General features: G+C 35.5%; 3 protein-coding genes across 3 annotated transcripts; all 3 read left to right on the forward strand.

The window, feature by feature from the left end:
- Positions 1-728: 728 nt before the first annotated feature.
- LOC147409229 (putative cinnamyl alcohol dehydrogenase) lies at positions 729-4,901 on the forward strand. Its single transcript, XM_086459174.1, has 5 exons — positions 729-939; positions 1,034-1,147; positions 2,000-2,227; positions 2,310-2,749; positions 4,499-4,901. The coding sequence occupies exons 1-5, from the start codon at positions 848-850 to the stop codon at positions 4,696-4,698; spliced, it is 1,074 nt and encodes a 357-aa protein (XP_086315300.1). The 5' UTR covers positions 729-847; the 3' UTR covers positions 4,699-4,901.
- Positions 4,902-8,092: 3,191 nt separating this feature from the next.
- On the forward strand, positions 8,093-12,300 carry LOC147409230 (putative cinnamyl alcohol dehydrogenase 1). The gene is made up of 5 exons (XM_086459180.1): positions 8,093-8,342; positions 8,431-8,544; positions 9,370-9,597; positions 9,683-10,122; positions 11,891-12,300. Exons 1-5 carry the CDS (start codon positions 8,251-8,253, stop codon positions 12,088-12,090), a joined length of 1,074 nt encoding a protein of 357 aa, XP_086315306.1. The 5' UTR covers positions 8,093-8,250; the 3' UTR covers positions 12,091-12,300.
- A 941-nt stretch (positions 12,301-13,241) lies between these two features.
- On the forward strand, positions 13,242-23,792 carry LOC147409231 (UNC-50 family protein). Its single transcript, XM_086426702.1, has 10 exons — positions 13,242-13,461; positions 17,437-17,504; positions 17,962-17,987; positions 19,557-19,647; positions 20,635-20,730; positions 22,191-22,259; positions 22,716-22,774; positions 22,852-22,974; positions 23,285-23,356; positions 23,465-23,792. The coding sequence occupies exons 1-10, from the start codon at positions 13,375-13,377 to the stop codon at positions 23,518-23,520; spliced, it is 747 nt and encodes a 248-aa protein (XP_086282828.1). The 5' UTR covers positions 13,242-13,374; the 3' UTR covers positions 23,521-23,792.
- The last annotated feature ends 629 nt before the right edge of the window (positions 23,793-24,421 follow it).

A 24,421-nucleotide genomic window follows, 5' to 3' on the forward strand; every position in this document is an offset into this window, starting at 1 on the left:
GGGCGTCAAAAAATCATTATTCTTAATTATATTTGATACATTTCCTCTATTTTGAAGTTCTAACCACCTATTAAGACTTCACATCTCTATCTTGAAGATGAGTCATGATCCAAAGTGGTGTGTGATTCCTAAAACATATAGTATTTACGTGGCATGTTCTGATTGGAGAGTAAAAACATTGGGTTGCGTGCAATGTAAAGAAGGCTTGATTAGGAATTATTTTAAATTCCTACTAAAATGTGTTACATAGACATCGTTGATTTTCTATAGGAATAAGACGGGACAGATCATTTGCGGCCCATTTTTCTTGTAGTTCTTTGTTATTTATATCTATTATCATCAAGATATTACATCAAATCATTTAAATTTAGGAGCTCAACAGGAAAAGGGGAAACCGACTACAGAGGATTCATTCTGAAACTAGACACCTTACAAGATCCTGATTCTTCCGATGATAGTATAAAATTTCGGTAATTTTATTAATATTAAGGGTAATTTTATCATTTTAAACTAATCTTGGTAAAACACGAAAACAATGGTCAAAGCAAGTAGAAATCTAATATTAAGAATTAGGGAAGCATGGTAATATTTACTTACTAATGAGGGAGGTAAATAAAATATCCTTAAATAAATTTTATAAATCTAATGCAACTTGGGTCATCGTGTCTGCCATTCTCTTTGGGCGGCTAAAGGAAGTATTGTTTAAAGCCTTCCTTCCAAGCCATCGAATGGACAGAGCAGAGCCTACAACTACTGCCTATAAGAATTAAGAAGCAAATAAAAGTTTCAAAGTTCTTCTCATAAGTTATAACCATCTTTTTCAGTTGCTCGCTTTGCCTACTTAATTATGTCGACAGCTGAGGAAATGGAGCGAACGGTCACAGGTTGGGCTGCAAGAGACCAGACTGGAATTCTCTCTCCATATTCATTTACTATCAGGTAAGATTGGACCATAACACCTCTCTCTTTCTCTCTCTCCTCTATGTATGTATGTATGTATGTATGTATGATGTTGGTTGTTTCTTGAAATTAGGAAAACAGGTGCAGAAGATGTAACTTTCAAGGTTCTTTACTGTGGCATAGATCACACCGATCTTCATCAGATGAGAAACGAGATTCACATGACCAATTACCCTTTGGTCCCAGGGTAGATTCCTAACTCTTCTTTAATTTTACAGGGAAAAACATGGATGATGATGATGATGATTCAATAAAAATTGCCACGTCGCAACTTTTTATTTTTATTTTTATGCTTTATTATGATCCAATTAGCCCGTTGACCTTGGAGCAAAAAGTGAGCCTTAATGGTGATATAGTTGATAAATTGCCACGTGGCAATAACTGGTTTCAATAATACATGCCATCTGGGAGATCGGTCGAAATTTTCTAGGCATCCAACATTTGGGAATCTCCATGAATATTATCCCATTTCATCTGTTTGCTGATGGACAGACTCAAATGTCGTTTGAGACAAAACACCAAACGTACGACTGAGATGGGAAGCTATTCCTAGAGATGTGTTTTTCACTAGGAATATTTAGGGCCTGTTTGTTACGGATTTAAAATTTTGTGTCCAGGAGAAAAAAAAAAAAAAAAAAAAAAAAAAATTCACTTCAAAGAGAATGTTGTTTGTTACAGAAGGAGACAAACAAGTAGTAGAGAGAGAGAGGTCGAATTGATTATGTTATTTCACACACACACACACACACACACACACACACACACAAACTTCAATGTTTTTGGGTGTTGGCTTCTATTTGTGGTTATAGCTTGAAAACAGTGGCTTTTAAAAAGCAAACGTACTTCTATAATTTTTTTTTTTTTTTTTTTTTTACTCAAAGCCCAAAAAGTCTGTCGAAAAAAACCTGTAACAAACAGACCCTTATTACTGATCGCTAGGAATTTTTTTGTTTGTCCTCCCATCTCAGTCCTCTGTTTTTGATACTCTGCCTCACAATATTCTGTTTTTTTTTCTTCATGTGTTGATGTAACATTGAAGGCATGAAGTAGTAGGGGAAGTAGTGGAGTTGGGTAGTGATGTAAAGAAATTCAAAGTAGGAGATATAGTTGGAGTTGGATGTATAATCGGGTCATGTGGGGACTGCTCCACTTGCAAATCCAACATGGAACAATACTGCAGAAACAGAATCGTCACCTACAATGGTATCTACAAAGACGGAAATCCCACTCAAGGAGGCTTCTCTTCAACCATGGTCGTCCATCAAAAGTAAACAAACAAACCCACTAATTAAACAAACTCCCCATTTTTTTCTTTAGTTCCTTCTAAGAAACCCAATTTTGAAATGCAGGTTTGTGGTGAGGATACCAGATAAGTTAGCACCAGACGAAGCAGCTCCACTATTGTGCGCAGGGGTGACAGCTTACAGCCCATTAAAACAGTTTATTGGGTCTGATGAGTGTCTCAAAGCTGGGATTTTGGGGTTGGGAGGAGTTGGTCATGTAGGTGTTCTGATAGCCAAGGCTATGGGACACCATGTGACTGTGATAAGTACGTCTGATAAGAAGAAAGAGGAGGCATTAGGTGTGTTAGGTGCGGATGCTTTCCTAGTGAGCTCTAATACTACTGAGATGGAGAGAGCAGCAGAGAGCCTCGATTACATTCTTGACACTGTACCTGCAGTGCACCCTCTTCAATCCTACCTTTCGCTTCTCAAGTTCAATGGGAAGCTGTTATTAGTTGGTGTCTGTCCTGAGCCACTGCAGTTTGATTCCGCTGATTTGATTCTAGGTACTCCCCAACTATTTCATCCAATGTTTTATTGGAACCAATTTAAAATACAAAATTCTGAAGTAAAAAAAAAATCGATAAATAATTTTAAATATATTTTTAGCCTCACGACATTAATGTACAGCTGAGATGGGAGGATGGTTTCTAGAGATTTGTTGAGTTTAGTCCACATCTGACACAAATTGCCTTGTCTGGGTCTCTCCACTCATAGCCAATTGTTTTTGAGTTGGACTCCTAAATTTATCATGGTATCTGATCAGGCCTTTCTCTCCTTCACATTACCCAATTCATATCTCCATGTGCTTTGGTGTAGTCCGGCCCACCCAAGTGCGTGGGCATGTTGAGTTTAGTCCCACAATAGACACAAATTGCCTTATCTCTTTTCTTATAAGCTCTATCAAGATTCTTCAAGAGAAAATCCCTAGGATAAAATGCGGTTTTCCTTCAATCTCAGCTGTACATTACGATTTGTGTGACATATAGTGTTTGATTAGAAAAGTCATATCTATCTGAAATATATGGGATGATCATTCAATATTCAATTGCTAATACCTAATGATCTATACCCATCTAATGAGAGACAAATATTATTTAGTAAAATTCATATTAAATAAACTAGAAGGTGGCAATTGCAAGGGTTTATTTGTAATTTAAAATATTGAGTAAAGAGTTTTTGTCGATAAGATAATAAAAGAGGGTTATTTATATAATTTTAAAAATCAATCAACGTGACTCTAAGGTTTTGGGTTGCATTTTTCTTGGGTTTTTGACTAAAATGTCCCTAATTATATTAAATTAAGACTAGTGATAAATTGACGCATGTATGCGATTTGTACACAATTGATGTGGCAAGGGGACAAAACTGTAAATCTTTTCCCTTGTGTATCCCGAAGAAAAAGATTTATGGTTCTGTGCCTTTGCCACGTTAACCATGTACAGACCATGTAAGTTTGTCACGACACTACATTTAAATATAAAAATGGGGACATTTATGACCACTCAATTTTTAGTGTCCAACCACTTCCTTTATACCTTTGTTTTAAATTACAAAAGTATTTCTATTTATAATTTATTAAAAATAAAAATAATAATTTTTTGTTGCTCTAGTGGCACCTATCTTCCTTCCCTAGTACATGTTTATTATCATAAATTAGTGAAAATAATATAAATAAAATTTTCTATTTGCAAATTTTTTTTGTAATAAATGTAAATTGATCCAACCAAATTGAATCAGGTCTCACAACAGTCAACCAAATTAAAAAAAGACTGTTTATGTGGCACACTTTGGTTAGAGAATAAACACATTAGACTGTGTGCACGGTTTGGTTAGGAACTCAAGGTGTTTTAAACTCCAGATAAGTGTGTCGCATAGCACCATTCCTATAAAAATAGGAACAAGACACTGTATTGGATCCTGAGTCATTAAAATTTTCATGTTTATTCGATCTCTATGTTTTTAGATGGTCCAAATATGGATAAACTAACTTGCTCCTTATGCATGGTTTACAATCTTTGCAATGTCGTGCAATTTATTTGTTGAAAAATGCTAAAGTGGCTTGAAATAACAGTTGAAGACCTGAAAGTAGCACCCAATTATATAAAAAAACACAAGTATTTTTTCTCAAGATATGAGTGCGCACACTCAAGGACAATCGATGGTTCTCTACACACTCAAATTCTAATTTGAATGTTATTTCAATTCACTGTAGCAAGGGTCTTATTTAATTGTTTAACATTGTGTTTTTATAGGTAAGAAGTCGATCACGGGGAGTTTCATAGGAAGCATGGAAGAGACTCAAGAAATATTAGAATTTTGGGCGGAGAAGGGATTGAAATCAATGATAGAGATTGTGAAGATGGATTATGTGAACAAAGCATTTGAGAGAATGGAGAGGAACGACGTGAGATACAGATTTGTATTGGATGTGGCTGGTAGCAAGCTCGATTAATCAAAAGCTCCCTCTCACATGCGAGATCCAATAATATCTTCATTTATGTTTCACATTTTTGTCTAATAAAATTTGAGACTATAGTCTTTTATTTCCCCTTTTAGTTTTGCTGAGAAGTTTGAGAAATTGTGAAGAACTTGTATGGATCATCGTGTGCCTTGCAGAATAAAATAGAGGAAAAATTCAATAATTTGGCATTATGAGTTTCACCAAAGTAAATTGATGGTCTTCTAATGATTATATTACGCTCACATCATCTGTTTACGCACAACATGTCTCTTGGACGTATTTTAATATTTCTTAAGCTTTAATAAGACTTGGATCCTCAATATGATCAGTTTTAAACTCGGTTGGGTAGGTTTCATGAACTTAAAGAGGATGGATTCCAAACCAGTGCCCCCATTGAATAGTTAGTATGGGAGCTTGGACATGAATAAAAACGATTTCTTTCTCGAAATGCTCTTTTATGAATTAATGACTAAAAAATGTCCCTATAGTATTTTTAGGGCATAATAGACTAAATGTCCAAAAATTTAATATATATATATATATCCACAACTACTAGAAGTGCTTCTAAATCCCAAAAAATTATTCCCTAAACCTTTTCACCAAACAATATTGGATCTCCCAAATCCCAATCAAATTACGTATAAAAATGGTTTGAAGCTAAGTGATTCTATACAGGCACTTCAAAGCATTCCTGCTGGATATGTGGTTAAGCCCAAATTATGATCAATGACCGGACAATTAGGTTTAAGAGTCCGACTAGTCTTACGAATCTCGGAAACTTATTTACGAATCTCAAGGTCTTTTAGATGGTGGATGAGGCTTAGTAATCCTTTTTCCTCACTATATTAGTCAGGAAAGTATTAGTCAATTGGGGTTAATGGCTTGGTTGGTCTATTAGATTTGCAACATATCAAAGCCTCATTCGGGTCCATCTAGAAATCATAGAAATCCATTGGGCCATTAAAGCCCACAAAACTACTTAAATGTACTCTTGAAAACAAGCATCTAGCTTTTGTTCATGGCGAAAAGCCCATCTCTTTTTTCGCTTGGGGTGTTGGTCATTTTGATGATTTGATCGAAGTTTGGAGTTGGAATACACTAGGCAAGAGAGAGAGTCGTCTCGGCAGCGAAACCGAGTAGATTTTGGAAGTAAAAGTAGATCCTTTTTTCCCCTGGCCCATGCTCGGTCCTAGTCATCTCTCTCCTCCTTCCCCAACCCCAACACAGCCCATGCTCCTCTCTCTCTCCATGAATTAGGGTTTTTCCCTCCTCACCAACGGGGGTGGAGCCAGGATTTTCTTCTAGTGGGGGCAAAGTTATAGTTAATTGGAGGGAGAGGCGGCAAAAATTAGAGGAAGATGAGAGAGTGAAGGCAACAAAGTCAAACGGAACATGTCAGTAGTTCAAAATGTAGGGGTATCTTAAATTTAAGCATAAATTTAAGGGTATTTAAAATGTCCAAAAAAGTTGAGTGGGCGTAATTGCCCCCAATGTCTCCTTACTAGCTCCGCCCTGCTCATCAATAGAGGTTCATTTATCACTCAAGGACCCTTCAATCCCTATACTATTGTTGATCTTCTCTAATCCAACAATAATGGTGTTGCCTTCTACCAAGTGCCACCACCACTTGACAACTTCAAGAGGAGTCTCATCCACCATCATCCTCTGTTCAAACTCGTCGCAGTTGAAATCCTATTTCAAATCCTCTGCTCTACAATCAAATACTATATGAAGAGTTGAATAGTTTGTTTGTTAAACTCTCACCAACTATCAAACATGGAAGTTCTAATTTACCCTCACCATCAACTTTCTAGAGTTGAACTCTCAAAAGTCCAACTCTCACGGTGAACTAGCATTTCCAAACACATGCTCAGCCTTCTTGATGAATTTTAGTCATTGATTTAGGTATTTCTTTAGATACTCAAATCAATACCAAGAAAACAACACTATGATTTTAGCTATTCAGGTCCACCAAAATGTGGGCCTAAATTTTGATTAAGTCCACCAACATCCAATAGTCAATTTTTCATTTTTTTTTTTTTAAATCATACCAGGGAAATGAATAATGAGTCATGTTATGGAAATAATTAAGTTGATAGAATGATTTGATCGATCCCAATCGTTGTATTATATACAACCATAATTTCTAGATTAATGATAAACTAGCACTCCAAAACCTAACGCTCTTTGTATGCTCCTTGGTGTAGCAATGCAACCATAGATATTTTTCTTTGTGTATCTAGAAGAAAAAGATCTATGATTCTATGCATTGCTACATCAAGGAGCGTATCAAAAGCTTTAATTTATCACGACTCTAATTTCTATAATCAAAATCAAATGCTTATAAAATAAAAATGAAGCCAACAAGAGTCAAAAGAGGTCCCTGCTCCCACAACTTGTCTTGAATATTTAAAAGAAAATCAATTGTATAATAAATAAGATTGGGAATTGGGATAGATACTTTGCACTTCACCATCAAATGTTTTTTTTTTCAATAATCATTGTTAACAACTTCATTATCAAGTATAATAGAATACCAAAAACATATCTTCACTTACCTCCCCAATAATTAATCATAGAGTCTTGATAATCTGATACCCCCTCTCTTACATACGCTCCCATCACAAAATCGTAGATCACTTACCTTGGGATACACAAGAAAAGATTTGATTCTATGTATCCTGAGATAAATGATCTACGATTCTATGATAGGGGCATATATCATAAGGGGGCATCAAAAAATCAGTATTCTTAATTATCTTTGATACATTTCCTCTATTTTGAAGTTCTAGCCACCTACTAAGATTGCACATCTATTTCTTGAAGATGAATCGTTATCCAAAGTGGTGTGTGATTCCTACAACATATAGTATTTATGTGGCATGTTTTGATTGGAGTTTAAAAACATTGGGTTGCGTGCAATGTAAAGAAGGTTTGATTAGGAGTTATTTTTTAATTCTTACTAAAATATGCCACATAGACATCATTCATTTTCTATAGGAATAGGAATAAGACGGGAATAGATCATTTGCAACCCATTTTTCTTGTAGTTCTCTGTTATTTATATCTATTGTCATCAAGGTATTACATCAAATCATTTAACTTTAGGAGCTCAGCAGGAAAAGGGGATACAGACGGTAGAGGATTCACTCGATGATAGCATAAAATTTCGGTAATTTTATTAATATTAAGGGTAATTTTGTCATTTTAAACTAATCTTGGTAAAACACCAAGACAATGGTCAAAGCAAGTAGAAATCTAATATTAAGAATTAGGGAGGCATGGTAATATTTACTTACTAATGAGGGAGGTAAATAAAATATCCTTAATAAATTTTATAAATCCAACGCAACTTTGGTCGTAGTGTCTGCCATACTCTTTGGGCGGCTAAAGGAAGTATTGTTTAAAGCCTTCTTTCCAAGCCATCGAATGGACAGAGCCTACAACTACTGCCTATAAGAATTAAGAAGCAAATAAAAGTTTCAAAGTTCTTCTCATAAGTTATAACCCTCTTTTTCAGTTGCTCTCTTTGCCTACTTAATTATGTCCACAGCTGAGGAAATGGAGCGAACGGTCACAGGTTGGGCTGCAAGAGACCCGGCTGGAATTCTCTCTCCGTATTCGTTTACTGTCAGGTAAGCTTGAATCATAACCTCTCTCTCTCTCTCTCTCCTCTATGTATGTATGTATGTATGTATGATGTTGATTGTTTCTTGGAATTAGGAAAACTGGTGCAGAAGATGTAACTTTCAAGGTTCTTTACTGTGGCATAGATCACACCGATCTTCATCAGATGAGAAATGAGCTTCACATGACCAATTACCCTTTGGTCCCAGGGTAGATTCCTCACTCTTCTTTAAATTTACAGGGAAAAACATGGATGATGATGATTTAATAATATATTGCCACGTCACAACTTTTTTAAAAATATTTTTATGCTTTACGATCCAATTGGCCCGTTGACCTCGGAGCAAAAAATGAACCTTGATGGTGATGTAGTTTGGAATTGCCACGTGGCAATAACTGGTTTTAATAATACATGCCATATTTGAGATCGGTCGAGATTTTCTAGGGATCCAAAATTCGGGAATCTCCATGAATATTATCCCACTTCATCTGTTTGCTGATGGACAGACTCAAATGTCGTTTGAGACAAAACATCAAACGTACGACTCAGATGGGAAGCTATTCCTAGAGAGATACGTTAAGAACATACTTCAGTAGGAATAATTAGGGTCTGTTTGTCACGGATTTCAACTTCTACTTTAGGATTTTGTGTAGGAGAAAAAAAATTACTTCGTGGAGAATTTTGTTTGTTACAGAAACAGACAAACAAGTAGTGAGAGTTGTCGAATTGATTATGTTGTTTAATCGTTATTTCACCCCCATATGTTTTTCAGTGTTAACAAGGTTTTTTAACAACATAATTTTGGGTTTCCCACAAAAGCTGATGAAGCACGAGCCACTGCCAACAAATGTACTTTTCTAATTTTTTAAACTCAAAGCCAAAAAAGTCGGCAAAAAAAGCCGTAACATACAGACCCTGGTTACTGATCGCTAGGAATTTTTTGTTTGTTCTCCCATCTCAGTCCTCAGTTTTTTATACTCTGTCTCACTATATTCTGATTTTTTTTCCCTTCATGTGTTGATGTAACATTGAAGGCATGAAGTAGTAGGAGAAGTGGTGGAGTTGGGTAGTGCTGTTAAGAAATTCAAAGTAGGAGATATAGTTGGAGTTGGATGTATAATTGGGTCTTGTGGGAACTGCTCCACTTGCAAATCCAACATGGAACAATACTGCAGAAACAGAATCTTCACCTACAATGGTATCTACAAAGACGGAAATCCCACTCAAGGAGGCTTCTCTTCAACCATGGTCGTCCATCAAAAGTAAACAAACAAACCCACTAATTAGAAAAACTCCCCATTTTTTTTTCTTTAGTTCCTTCTAATAAACCCAATTTGTGAAACGCAGGTTTGTGGTGAGGATTCCAGATAAGTTAGCACCAGACGACGCAGCCCCACTATTGTGCGCAGGGGTGACAGCTTACAGCCCATTGAAACAGTTTATTGGGTCTGATAAGTGTCTCAAAGCTGGGATTTTGGGGTTGGGAGGAGTTGGTCATGTAGGTGTTCTGGTAGCCAAGGCTATGGGACACCATGTGACTGTGATAAGTACGTCTTATAAGAAGAAAGAGGAGGCATTAGGTGTGTTGGGTGCGGATGCTTTCCTAGTGAGCTCTAATACTACTGAGATGGAGAGAGCAGCAGAGAGCCTCGATTACATTCTTGACACTGTACCTGCAGTGCACCCTCTTCAATCCTTCCTTTCGCTTCTCAAGTTTAATGGGAAGCTGTTATTAGTTGGTGGCGGTACTGAGCCTCTACAGTTTGATTCCGCTGATTTGATTCTAGGTACTCCCCAACTATTTCATCCACGTTTTTATTGGAACCAATTTAACATACAAAATTCTGAAGTAAAAAAAATCGATAAATAATTAATTTTTTTTTTGAGTCTCACGACATTAATGTACAGCTGAGATGGGAGGATGGTTTCTAGATATTTGTTGAGTTTAGTCTACATCGAACACAAATTGCTTTGTTGAGTTTAGTCCACATCGAACACAAATTGCCTTGTTTGGTCTCTCCACTAGTAGCCAATTGGCTTTGAGTTGGAATCGTAAACTTATCATGGCATCATATCAAGTCTTTCTCTCCTCCTAGTCACCCAATTCATATCTCCATGTGCTTTGGTCCAGTCCGGCCCATGCATGTGCGTAGGCGTGTTGAGTTTAGTCTCACATTGGACACAAATTGCCTTGTCTCTTTGCTTATAAGCTTTATCAAGATTCTCCAAGAGAGAATCCTTAGGATAAAGTGTGGTTTTCCTTCAATCTCAGCCGTACATTACGATCCGTGTGACATATAGTGTTTGATTAGAAAAGTCATATCTATCTGGAATATATAGGATGCTCATTCAATATTCAATTGCTAATACCTAATGATCTATACCGATCTAAGGAGATAGACAAATATTATTTAGTAAAATTCATATTAAATAAACTAGAAGGTGGCAATTGCAAGGGCTTATTTGTAATTTAAAATATTGAGCGAAGGGTTTTTGTAGATAAGATAATAAAAGAAGGTTGTTTATGTAATTTTAAAAACCAATCAACATGATTCTAAGGTTGTGAGTTGCATTTTTCTTGGGTTTCTGACTAAAATGTCCCTAATTATATTAAATTAAGACTAGTGATAAATTGACTCACATACACGATTTATAAGCAATTGATGTGGTAAGGGGACAAAATCGTAGATCTTTTCCCTTGTATCCTGAAGAAAAAGATTTACAATTCTGTGCCTTTACCACGTTAACCATTTACATACCATGTAAGCTTAGCAGGATGGGGACATTCATGTCCACTCAATTTTTAGTGTCCAGCCACTTCTTCTATAACGATGTTTTAAATTACACAAGTATTTCTATTTATAATTTATTAAAAATAGAAATAATAATTTTTTGTAAGCCTAGTGGCACCTATCTCCCTTCCCTAGCACATGGTTATTATGATTAATTAGTGAAAATAATATAAATAAAATTTTCTATTTGCAAAATTTTGTAATAAATGTAAATTGATCCAACCAAGCTGAATCAGGTCTGACTACTTTCAACCAAATTAAAAAGTACTCGTGTTTATGTGGCACCCTTTGGTTAATTAGAGAATAAATACATTGGGCTGTTTACACGGCTTGGTTAGGAACCCAAGGTGTTTTAAACTCCAACAAAAGTGTGTCACGTAGACACCGTTCCTATAAAATAAGAGCGAGACATAGTATTGGATCCCAAGTCATTAAAAATTTCATGTTTATTCGATCCCTGATGCTTTTGGATGGTCCAAATATGGAAAAACTAACTTGCTTCATATGCATTGTTTACAATCTTTGCAATGTTGTCCAATTTAATTGTTGAAAATGCTAAAGTGACAAGAAATAACAGTTGAAGACCTGAAAGTAGCACCCAAGTATTTTTTTTTTAAAACGTAAGTATTTTTTCTCAAGATACGAGTGTCGTACACTCAAGGACAATCGATGGTTCTCTACACACTCGAATTTTAATTTGAATGTTATTTCAATTCACTGTAGCAAGGGTCTTATTTAATTGTTTAACTTCGTGTTTTTATAGGTAAGAAGTCGATCACGGGGAGTTTCATAGGGAGCATGGAAGAGACTCAAGAAATATTGGAATTTTGGACGGAGAAGGGATTGAAATCAATGATAGAGATTGTGAAGATGGATTATGTGAACAAAGCATTTGAGAGAATGGAGAGGAACGACGTGAGATACAGGTTTGTGTTGGATGTGGCTGGTAGCAAGCTCGATTAATCAAAATCTCCCTCTTGTATGCGAGATCCAATAATAACTTCATTTATGTTTCACGTTTTTGTCTAATAAGATTTGAGACTATAGTCTTTTATTTCCCCTTCTAGTTAAATGTTTGCAGAGAACTTTGAGAAATTGTGAAGAACTTGTATGGATCATCGTGTGCCTTGCGGAATAAAATAGATGAAAAATTCAATAATTTGGCATTATCAGTTTCACCAAAGTAAATCGATGGTCTTCTAATGATTATATTACGCTCACATCATCTGTTTACGCGCAACATGTCTTGGATGTATTTTAATATTTCTTAAGCTTTAATAAGACATAGATCCTCAATATGATCAGTTTTAAACTCGATTGGGTAGGTTTCATGAACTTAGAAGGATGGATTCCAAACCTGTGCCCACATTGAATGGTTAGTATGGGAGCTTGGACATGAATAAAAACAAGTTCTTTCTCAAAATGCTCTTTTATGAATTAATGACCAAAAAAATGCCCCTATAGTACTTTTAGGGTGTAAGCTAATGACTAAATGTCCAAAATTTTTATATATAATGATCAAAATGTCCACAACTGCTAGAAGTGCTTCTAAATCCCAAAAAATTATTCCCTAAACCTTTTCACCAAACAATATTGGATCTCCCAAATCCCAATCAAATTACATACAAAAAATGATTCGAAGCTAAGTGATTCTATATAGGCACTTCAAAGCATTCCTGGCTCCAAATGAGCCCCACGCACTTTTGAAGTGTGGGGTTAGACTGGATATGTGGTTAAGCCCAAACTGTGATCGACGACCGGACAATTAGGTTTAAGAGTCCGACTAGTAGTCTTACTAATCTCGGAGACGTTTTTACAAATGTCGAGGTATTTTAGACAGTGGATGAGGCTTAATAAAGCCTTTTACCTCACTATATTAGTCAGGAAAGTGTGAGTCCATTGGGGTAAATGGGTTGGTTGGTCTATTAGATTTGAAACATGTCAAAGCCTGATTCGGGCCCATCTAGATTTCATAGAAGTCGATTGGGCCATTAAAGCCCACAAAACTACTTCAATGTACTCTTGAAAAGAAGCATCTAGCTTTTGTTCATGGCGAAAAGCCCATCCCTTTTTGCTTGGGGTGTTGGTCATCTTGATGATTTGATCGCAGTTTGGAATTGGAGCACATTAGGCGAGAGAGAGAGAGAGAGCCAGCGCGAGAGAGAGTCGTCTCGGCAGCAAAATCGAGTAGATCTTGGAAGTAAAAGAAGAAAAAAGGGGTAATTGTTATCGAGGAAGACGAGAGACATGCTGCCCACAGTCTCGAAAGGGCGCACGGCCTCTAACGTGCGCTCAAATCCTGTCTTCCCTCAGTACCTCCGAAGAATAGTCAAGGTTCTTCTCTCTCTTACTCAAATTCTCTTGAATCTCAATAGATCTCCGCATCTCTAAATTCATTTCTCTTTTTTCTTTTTCTTTTTTGGCTTTTTTGTTTGGATTCCATTACTGGAATTAATTACGACCAGGTCTTGTTGATTTCTCAATCGTGTCTCCGTTTAATTCAAAGATGTTTTGTTCTTCGCAGCCAACTATTTCACAATTACGTTTCCCAAAATAATTCTAGATTTTATTTGGTGAGATTTGAGTTGTAGATGTGTAAATCTCTGTTCAATTCAACACACCCAATAACTGTAGAAATTCCTTACAGAAACTATTAGACAATGAGGTCTTTTGTGGTTTCGATTCAATGCGAGACCGTATTGCTGTGGTTTTGAATCGATCGCGGATTTACGAGTTTTTATTTATTTATTTTTTTATAATGTAATTTTGTTGGGGGTTGGATGTGTGTGTGTGTGTGGGGGGGGGGGGGGGGGGGTAGGAGTGATGAATATTTTGGAACTTTTAATTGTGCATAAGGACGGTCATAGCGTCATCTACTTTTGGTTGCTTGCAGCTGAAAAAGAAGACTCCATTATTAGGTTTTCTGAACTAGTGATAGAGAGATCCTAGGTCAAATGTTTTTGAAGGTTTGATAATTTACTGAGTTTCGAGTACCAAGACTATTTCATATTCAAGGTGAAAGGATTTCTAATAATTTGAAGAGGTGATAACAATCTCTAGTTAGGGCGTAGCATAGTGTTGTAGTTCGATCCCAAAGCTACACACAGAATATTGATTATCAAATTAATCTTTCAAAAGAACAATTGGATTAATTCCAACAACCAAAACTCAAAAAATGTGTATAAAGCAAATGCAAGAAACAATAAAGAGAGTAGAGAAACAATATACAACGACAACACAAGATATGCGTGGTTTACCCACAATGGGATTATATTCATGGATTGAAGTCAATAACTTACCTCCTATACTCTAGTGAAACCTTCCAAGCTCTCTAAAATCAACTCTAGTAAGAACTATAATAAGTAATCTTGATCTCACTCCTATTGTCACAAACCAGTAATAATAATGTGACGATCACACTCAACAATCTTGAGCTTCTAGATTTTTACAAGAGAAAAAAAAGCATACATAGAGATTTAAGGTCTATTTAATTGCATAGAAATTCAATTTGGATGGATTTTAAAATCTATGGAAAAATGGTGGTGGAAAATGTGAGGGGGGGGGGGGGGGGGGAAAAATAAATATTAGATGTTTGATTACATCTTGGAAAAAAAGTAACATGAAAAAATTTGGAAAAGGGGAGGAGGAAGAAGAAGAAGACGAGAGAGAGAGAGAGAGAGGGGGATGGTTGCTGGTGGAGTCAACGGTGGTAGCAATGGCGGCGACGGTGGTGGTGGGGAAGAAGAATAGAGAAAAGGAGATTAGGGTTTTGATTTGAAAATGAAAATTAGGTGGATTTCATTTTTCCTTGAGTCTAGGTGAGAAAATGAAATCCACACTTTGTTGGGCTTTTGGAAGGGTTGGAAAATAATTTTCCATGACAAGAACCAATTAAACAATGAAAAATACTACTTTCCACCCTATTTTCCATGTGCAATCAAATACACCCTTATTGTTTTCTCACACTTAATACAAAAAGGAAATTGCTCTTTAGGAGGAACCCCCAGTTATGGACCATAACAACAATCTACAAACTCCCTTTTATTTCTCATAAGCTAATGAAAGGTATTCCTCTGCATACCCCTCACATAAGTAGAAAAAACTCATCAACCCTTTGAAACAAAAGATGTTGGTGATTTTATATCACCAAACCCAACAATCTTCACCATGATAGATTTTCCCTTAAATTTCCTTGTCAAACCATCGAGTTAGCAAACAAAGCCCCCCCACAAATCAAATTTTTTTTAAAGAGAAAATTGTATTCCATGAGAAATCGTTGTAGATAAGGCTTAAAATGGGACGGATTTTATCCGAAATCTGAGTGTACCGAATCCGAATTTAGCGGGTTTGGTCCCTTCAAGTATATCCAAATTAAAATATGGTTCGGATATGGGTTGATGTCCCTTGATCCAAGTCGGATCCGGGTCGGATACGAATTCATTCCTATATTTGTCAAGATCCGAATGATACATTACTTTGCAAGTTGTATTTTTATATTTTTCAAGTTATCTTCCATCAACCAATAATAGTTGGGTATAGTGGTCAAGACTTCTCTTTAAAATGGAGAGGTCTTGAGTTCAAGTCACCATTTGACCATATTTTAATGATTTTATTTAAAATAATCTTAAATGGTTTGATATTATCTGACCTGACCGACCTGAATTAATTGATTCGATCGGATTGGATCCGGATATGGATTTGATAAAAGTAAAATGGTTCGTATATAGTTTTAGTTATTAGGATCCAAGTTGGATCCGGATATGAATCCGAATAAAAAATCCGTATATGGACATACTCATATCTGGACCGTATCCGACCCATTTTAAGCCTTAGTTGCAGAGGGCATGGTGCATTCGATAACAGTGGGGGAACCAAGGAGAATTTAGTGGATATGCTACCGAAGACAATTCAAGTGTAGAAGTTGGATTACACTTTGACTCCTCTACTTGCCATTCTTCTTGCAAAATTTCCCTACAAGTAATTAATCAAACACCTTGCATACAAAACCCGAATGCTCTGATATTACTTGTTGTAGCTAGACCTCAAGCCACACTCATAAATCAATTATCAAAATTATTTTTCCAAAAAACAATTAGATTAATTCCAATAACCAAAACACCAAGAGTGTATTCAAAACAATAAATTTCTATGTATATTCTTCTTCTCTTGTGAAAATCTAGAAACTCAAGGTTATTGAGTATGATCATCACATTGTTGTTGCGGATTTGTGACAATGGGAGTGGGATCAGGATTACTTGTTTAAGTTCTTAGTAGAGTTGGGTTTAGAGAGCTTGGTGGGTTTCACTGGAGTGTGAGAGGTAAGTTATTGACCATGATCCTTGTAATTCCTTCTTGATTAGTGGATTTCTACTTGCTAGCTTGTCTATGGATGTAGCCCCACTGTGAGTGAACCATGTATATCTTGTATGATGGTTGTATCTTGTTTATCTACCCTCTTGATTGTTTCTTGTAGATTGTGATCTGGTCACTCAACATACACTCAGCCTAAACTGGATCCACATCAACCTTTTTCACTGTCTCTGCTGCTGGTTCATGTTTAAAATGGACCTTGCTTCAAGAATTGAAAGCCACTAAAGAGATATTGAATTCCATTCCATGCCCTATTTTCATCTGTAGGCTACATAATTGTGTCATATAGTTTTTCTAAGATTTGCATGTTATATCTTCTAGTACTGATAAAAAAAAAATGTTATACCACCCAGTCAAGCTGTCTGTTTGGTATGGCCATTTACCCAGAATCAGGAAAAGACCGGGATTTACTGTAATCTTTTTTATTATCTACAATTAGTGTACTAATTTACTTTCCTTACTGGATGTTTTACATTTATTCCTTGACATTTTATTATGAATTCCTTAATGTCTAACAAATCTGAAAATTTTGTGTGTATATATATACATGTGTGTGTGTGTGTGTGTATGCTGTTTGCCGAGGTCTTTGTGGTTGATTCCTTGTGATCATGCATGACACACACAAATTTGATTGGTAATGGTATTAGGTATATAATAATAAATGCCTGAAAGAATGTGGTGAAAACCTGCTTATTTTCGATGTTAGCTTGTTTTTACCTTAATCATGGATAACTTATTAATGTTAATCAAGATTTATTTTGATTGGTGGCTTAAGCACATCCAGATAGAATATATTATTTTATTAATGCATTGGGTTTACATCCTTTGATGATATTTTACTTGTGATTGTTCTCCGGAGCAATGTTTACCTATACCTTATATTTCTTGTCAGGTTTTCCTATCTTTGTTTCACATACTGTGATTTTTGGTTTGTTGTAGTGGCAACAAATGGATGTTGAATATACTTTCTGGCAAATGCTTCATCTCTGCACCTCTCCGAAAGTTGTGTACGTATCTTTCTTGTTCCACTTTGATCATTTGTACATGTGAAAAAAGTTGCCTTCTTAAAATAGTTTGAGTTAACATGACTCTTGTTCTACTTCTAACTAATATTCACTATCACAGAGAAAAATGGTGGTACATGAGTCAATCTGCTGAAGCTTACTTCATTTTTCCTGCATTTGAAAATTATTCATTAACTTTCAAAAGTGCGATTGATGAATAAATTTTTTTGCAAGGAATATTTAGATGAAATAACATCCTAATGTTTATCAAATGAAGCTACATGGTGAACTCGACCTTCTCTTCAATCAATTTTTAACTAATTTATTTTGCAAAAAATCAGTCAGAATATGCTGTAATTGGGGAATGTTGTTGTTTGAGAGGGTTTTGCGAGTTTCTTTCGTAGAATTTCCTAATTTTTGTTTTTGCCTTTTGCATATGGAACTGACCGTTGGAATACAGTTATCAGCACACCAAGTACCACAAACGTAAGTCTACCTGCTACCCGTTCAGCCATAGTTTGGTTTTTATCTTGATGAAGCTTTAAGTAGTAGTGGACAAGTATGGCCTGTGATACCTGAGTGTTTCACCATGACTTGTTTGATTTGATTGCAAGTCTGTAAATATATCTGATCTTCATTAGCAGAAATATATAGTTGTCTTCTATCATTATATATGTTTTTTTATTCTCTTTGGTAAATTTTAGGTGGACCTCTCTTCGAATCTTTTCTTCTCTGAAATGTTTTGGTTTGTATACATAATACGCTACACATTTGGCTTCTTTGTAGTGGTAGAACTTGCAATGGAAATTCCCTTCCTGAATGATACTTAAACTCCACCGTGAACACAATTTTTCTTGGCTGGGCTATACACACTTCGAACACAAGAGATTGCTAACATCTGTCTCCACCTACAGATGGTGTTAATGATTTCTAGATTAACTGAAATCTTGAAATGTAGAAAAAGTACTGGTGTGATTTGCAATTGACTCATAATCTCAGTGACATAAATGTTACATATTACACATTTTAATTGTGATGCTTGTGTTATGTTTAAAATATATATTTCCAATTTCTTTGATGATAAAATAATTAATTATATATTTCCAATTAAATAATTTTTCTATTACTTTCTAATATTTTCTCTGATGCATGTATAATTTATATTTATAATGTGCACTTATGGTTAAGGGTCTCCTTGGTAGGATTGAATTGCCCTGGAAGCTTGATCGTTGGGTTCATAAAATCAGAAATCTTTTGGCTTGTTGCAATTGGAAAATCCAACACATTTATAGAGAGGAAAATTTGGTAGCTGATGCGCTAGCGCATGTAGCCATTATTAACCGTGCTTCCTATTCTTTTAGTTCTGTTTAGTCTCTCCCTTTGAAAGTCAAGACTTGTTTAATGGGTGATACCCTCCAACTTCCTCAATTTAGACTTGTAAATTAAGGGCTTGCCCTTTGTACTCTTGCTCTTTTTTCTATATACAACTTTCTTACTTGGCAAATATATATATATATATTTATAATGTACTATATTTTGACATGTGAATGGTTTCAACCAACTTCATTTTGCAATTAGTAACCCCCTCTCCCTGCATTTTTTTTCCTGTTTTTGATCTTCAGATCCTTGAAATGACGGGGCACAAGATATATTTACTCTTGATTCTCCTCTTTCACTATTCTATTTCATTTTCTTTGATCTTATATTATAATGTCTCTTTAATTTTGCTCTATCATAGGAATGCTTTTATCCTAGCAATTTTTTCAAGCTTGATCTTTATATTATGTTTGTTTAAGTCAGCCTAGGATACCATTTTGATTTAGTATGATTTCACATGTCCTCTCGTTGCTTGATTATTTTCTATCCATTGAAAAAGGGAAAATCATCTATTTTCTGTCCGAGTATTCATTATTAGAAATTTATGTTTTAGTTTTCTTATGTTTTTGCTTCTTGATGTATGTGCAACTACTGATCATTAGAATGCTTTACCATTGCTTTCATTTATTACAAATATGTGAAGAAAAGTTGGTAAATTTCTTTCCATTTTGCTCTCAGAAACAAAGAACCAATGGGCACGGGATGATCCAGCATTTATTGTAATCTTCAGTCTCCTTTTGGTAGTTGCAACATCAGCTTATTGCGCTGCGTAAGTTTCTTCTCATATACTTGCTACTTATTGGTAGAGATGCAAATCAGGCTGGTCGGGTTGGGATTCAGCTTGAGTCTAAGCTGGACTACAGAGTATTCGGTCTGAGCTTGAGCCCAGCCTTATTCAGGTTGGTCTGAAAATCAACAACAGCTAAAATGCCAAAAAAACAAAGGAAAAAAAAATATCAAAAGTAGAGAATAATCAATAACTAGAAACAAATAGATGTAAAGAATGACAACTAAGGCTGCAAATCTCATAAGTATAAAGAAAAGAAAAAGAAATAAGCACCTTAACCAAACAGGGATACAATGGTTAACCTATAGAGAATTGTAGGCAATGAAGGTGTTCTAGGAAGCCTCTTGAACTCAATGTCAACTTTAAACTTGATGGTTAACTGTTGACGGTGGTGGTCTCCACGGACAAAATTTACAGATTGACAGTCACAAATATCGTATAGATTCCTAAAAAACGTTATTCTGCGATTAGACGTTGTAGAAACTCTAGTATATCGTATCAAGTTAGGTAACCCACTCAATGATACCACTAAGTCTCCTGAAACAGTTGTGAGTTTTCACATGTGATTTTTTTGATGTTTCTTGTTGGATCTGTGTCAATCTACTTTTTTAACATATTTTTTTTTCCCTTTTTTTATATTTCCAAGATTTTTTCCCTATAAAAACCCTAGAAAAATTTTCCTAGGCATTTTTATTTGCCAAAGAATTTTGAAAACTAGATTTGTGATTGTTGAATTCATATGCACAATAGCTCTGATGGAATGTTGCATTCAGTAAAATTTCAATTCATTTCCCTCACACTATCCTAGTTTCTTAAATTTCATTGCTTTTTTGGTTTCTGTGGTAGTGAAAAATTTCCTAGGTTTTGTTTAGCTTGTCCAACTGTCTTTTTCCTTGTATAGTTAGTAAAATTGAGGAACTCTTTATGCAATGGTTTTAATCTATACCTGTTTACTTTTCTTTGTTTCAGGTATGATCATAGTGTGGCACATGCTGTTTTCACAGTTGTTTCAGTATTGGTTTTTCATTTCTTGGTAACTGGAATGATTTTGGCTACTTGTTGTTGGTAAGATTTCAGAGTTGAAATATATGGTGCTTCCACTATGTTTCTAAGTACTCAATAATGTCAGCACCTGAAACAAACAACCAATCTGATTCTTTTAACATTGTAATGTTCTGTCCTCCATCTTCTCTTTCTACCACTTATTAACTTTTCTAGGCATATTTATACTTGAAGAAGATGGATAGTGCACTTATTATATTTCTACTTGCATGCACTTGCTATATCCTTACTTGTTTGATCGCATTTGTTTCTAAGTGGTGATTGCTGAGTGCAGTGGTAGAGGCTTTATCTAGATTTTGTTTGTCTTTTCTGGTGCATAGTTGATAATTTCAGTTTCCATCATTACAATTGTAGTAACATTATGAGAGTGAAAGAGTCGTTTCTATGGGAACACGTCCTCGACTACTCAGTCGCTGAGCTTTAAGAGCTCTAATTACTTCTTATTGTTTTTATGGTAGTTTGGTGTTTAGGCGTTACCCAACTAGCTTTAACTAACAAAATGTATGTTGCAGTCTATGGTATCTTCATCCTAATAAATTCTCTAACAAAATTCTGGGAATGCATCACTAGACTCAAACTGGTTACATCATTTTTTGGGACAGTAAGCTTTAGGCTAGGCAGGACCCCAACCAGCTTTAATTAACAAATATAATGGTAGTGTATGGTATGTACGTTTTGAAGCATCGGCATACTGAATTCTTTCAAGTTCATCATAAAAAGGAGGATGCGTTACTGCAAAGGAATTCCTTTGCAACTTCCTAAAAATTAACCATAATCCTCCAACACCTCTTAAAGAGTAAAAGAGAGAGTTCTCTCCAACCAATCCTCTGATTTAGGATCTAGATTGCAAATTCAATACTGTCAAGAGTAAGTATTGACTGTTTAATTGTGCGCACTTCAAAGATATTGGTCTTCAATTGAATCAATTTATTTAAGTTCATTTCTGTTCTTTTGACTCTGCTCTACATGGATGCATCTTTCTAATAAGAAGCAATATGTGGTTCCATGGGATGAATGTTGGACACCAGCTTTGACACTTACAATTGTGTCCAACCCATTTTAGCTCATTCTAGATGCAGTTACTACAATCTTAGTATCTCTGTCTATACTTAATAGCTTGGATTCTTGGAATCGTATCAGAAGTTTGGATACCAGACCACCCTCATAATCTCATTGTGCTGTTTTTTTTATAGGTAAAGATGATAATTGTGCTTTTTGGTTAATTCTTATCTCTAGATAGTTTATGAGGAGGCTTCTCCTCTCAGGTATCTAGGTTCTTAATGGGCATACCCATCATGATCTGGATCTTAGACATTTTATCCACCCAAAAAGTTCATATTTATAGTTACTCCCACTACTACACCGAATCGCTGACCTGATGTGTGAAATTAGATGTTGCAAATTATTTATCAGAATACCTTTGGTATGTTAAAATCCATTTCTTATCATCAATGCCCATGCAGGTTCTTGACAAATGCATATCTTCGTGAGGAGGCTCCAAATAGCCATGTGGTTGAACAACGTGTTGAATGGCAAGTCATGAAACTTTTATTTTGTTTCTACATCAGAAAATATAGTAGTTTCTACTTGGTTGAACCTAAGTTTCAATGCAATGCTGATTTTTCTCATTTATATTTCAACCATACATATTCTCATATGTAGAATGTTTTTTCCTGAAAGTTCATTTATATGGTTGATATGCCTTTAGAGTTGAGTCTTCTTGTCCAATAGAAATAAATAGGTGTTTTCCAGTCTGTTCTCGTTGGATAAATTCATTGCAGAAACCACTGCTATTAGCAGTACTCTGTCATGGATTATTCCCATCAGGGCAGAAAATACTTTTCAGACTGACCCTCCCCCCCCTGGCACGAGTGGCACCGAGATGCCCTCAAATCCCGCTAGGCATGTATTTGGTTTTGTTCTACATCCACTGTTTGATTTAAATTGTTAACAAACCAATTCATGCTAATCATTTTCTTTTCACATAGGCTGTATGCATTTGATGTTCACTGCAACTCTTTCTTCCCAATGTTCGTTATGCTTTATGGTAATTGCCCTACCTCAGAAAACTACTCTTATATTATGCTTAAGGATTTTATTGACATCTTCCCGTTTTTGTGCCAGTGATTCATTATTTTGTATCACCGCTCTTGGTTGCCCATGGTTTCATTTCGGTTCTGCTATCAAATTTACTTTTCATGGTGGCCATTTCTTACTACCACTACCTCAACTTTCTAGGATATGATGGTAAGTGAAAAAACCCAACTATTATCAAACTTGTTTAGGTTTGAACGGGAAGGAGATGCCTTCCCTTACTCTACTGTACTTGGCACACGTGGTGGTTGGATCATCAGATCTCTTTGTCAGATCCATTGAATGGTGAGTCTGGCCCTACTAAAGTGTCCTATGTATTTAGGAGTGGGAGGCACACGATCTCCATTTCTCACTGAGGCTAAAGTTTTTCTTTTCTTTAAAGATAAAAAAGGGATTTTAGTCTTATGATTAATTTTACTTTTCAATATTTTGATTATTCCCTCTGTTGGATAAATCATTGCAGTACTACCCTTTTTGGAGAAGACCACCTTCTTCTTGTATCCAATCGGTCTTGTCATCATACTTTCTCCACTCTGTAAGTATAAATGACAATGAATTTCCCTTTTTTCTTTGTTTGCGTGTGCACACATGCTTGTGTGTGACAGTGGAACTTGAGAATAAATTTGCATATCTTGGTTTGCAGTGATTTTGAGTGGCTTCAACCCAACAAGATACATTATGAGTATTTACTTCAGTTAGTAGCTGTAATTTACTAAAGCTAACACTGCGGAGTGCATATAGGGGTGAGATCTGTGAACATGGAAAGGCAGTGATGAGGGCTTGATTGATTCTTCATATGTAAAGGGAGTGGCAGGCTAGATTGCCACATCAAAATCTTTGCAATTTTTCTTTGTAGCGTTGGATGTGAAGCCAATTGCAGTGAGTTTAAGACTAGAACCAATGAAAAGATGTTGGTTGTTGGGGGAGAGGGAGGTGATAAACTGATATATTAAATGGATGATTTTTGTTCTTGTCTTGTGCCCTTTTAAATGCAATCCCCAAAGATGTTTTTTATGAGGTTCAAAGTTCAAAGTGCTCGTTTGGTCCTTTCATACCCAAGCATCATTTCTGGAAAAAAACATCAAACATTTGTCAAATTGGTCAAAACCATTTTTATTCAGACAAAAAAATATTTGTATATATATGCCTTGTATTTGTCCTAAAATAAATTTATTTATATTAGTAAATATAATCTTGATGTACACATCTTCTGGGTTTGTGTTCCTGTTTGTTTTTAACCAAAATTTTGTTAGAGAAAAGAATACGAGACGAATGTTATTTCAGAGGAGAAACAGAGGAGTTGTGTTGTGTCTCATCACTTAAGTGTGTAAGTGTAAGGAGATCGAATCCCAGTTGAGTCTATTGCTGCTCATCCCATCGTTGTTCTCTCCATTTCAAGGATAAGTACCCAAATGGTTTAGAGTTTAAGAGAGAAATTAATTAAAATTCTTTTGGAAGGATGGAGATGGACAAGATGAATTGATGAAGACAAACAGTTTGATCATATAAATAGAAAAAAAAATTTGTACTATCAAACTATCAAACGTCAAACATACATAGTTTGATCTCAAAAAGGTGGTTAAAGTCTTAGTTAATTATA

This window comes from Akebia trifoliata, chromosome 2, assembly GCF_017979445.1.
Source record: "Akebia trifoliata isolate Shusen 1 chromosome 2, ASM1797944v1, whole genome shotgun sequence".
Lineage (NCBI taxonomy): Eukaryota > Viridiplantae > Streptophyta > Magnoliopsida > Ranunculales > Lardizabalaceae > Akebia > Akebia trifoliata.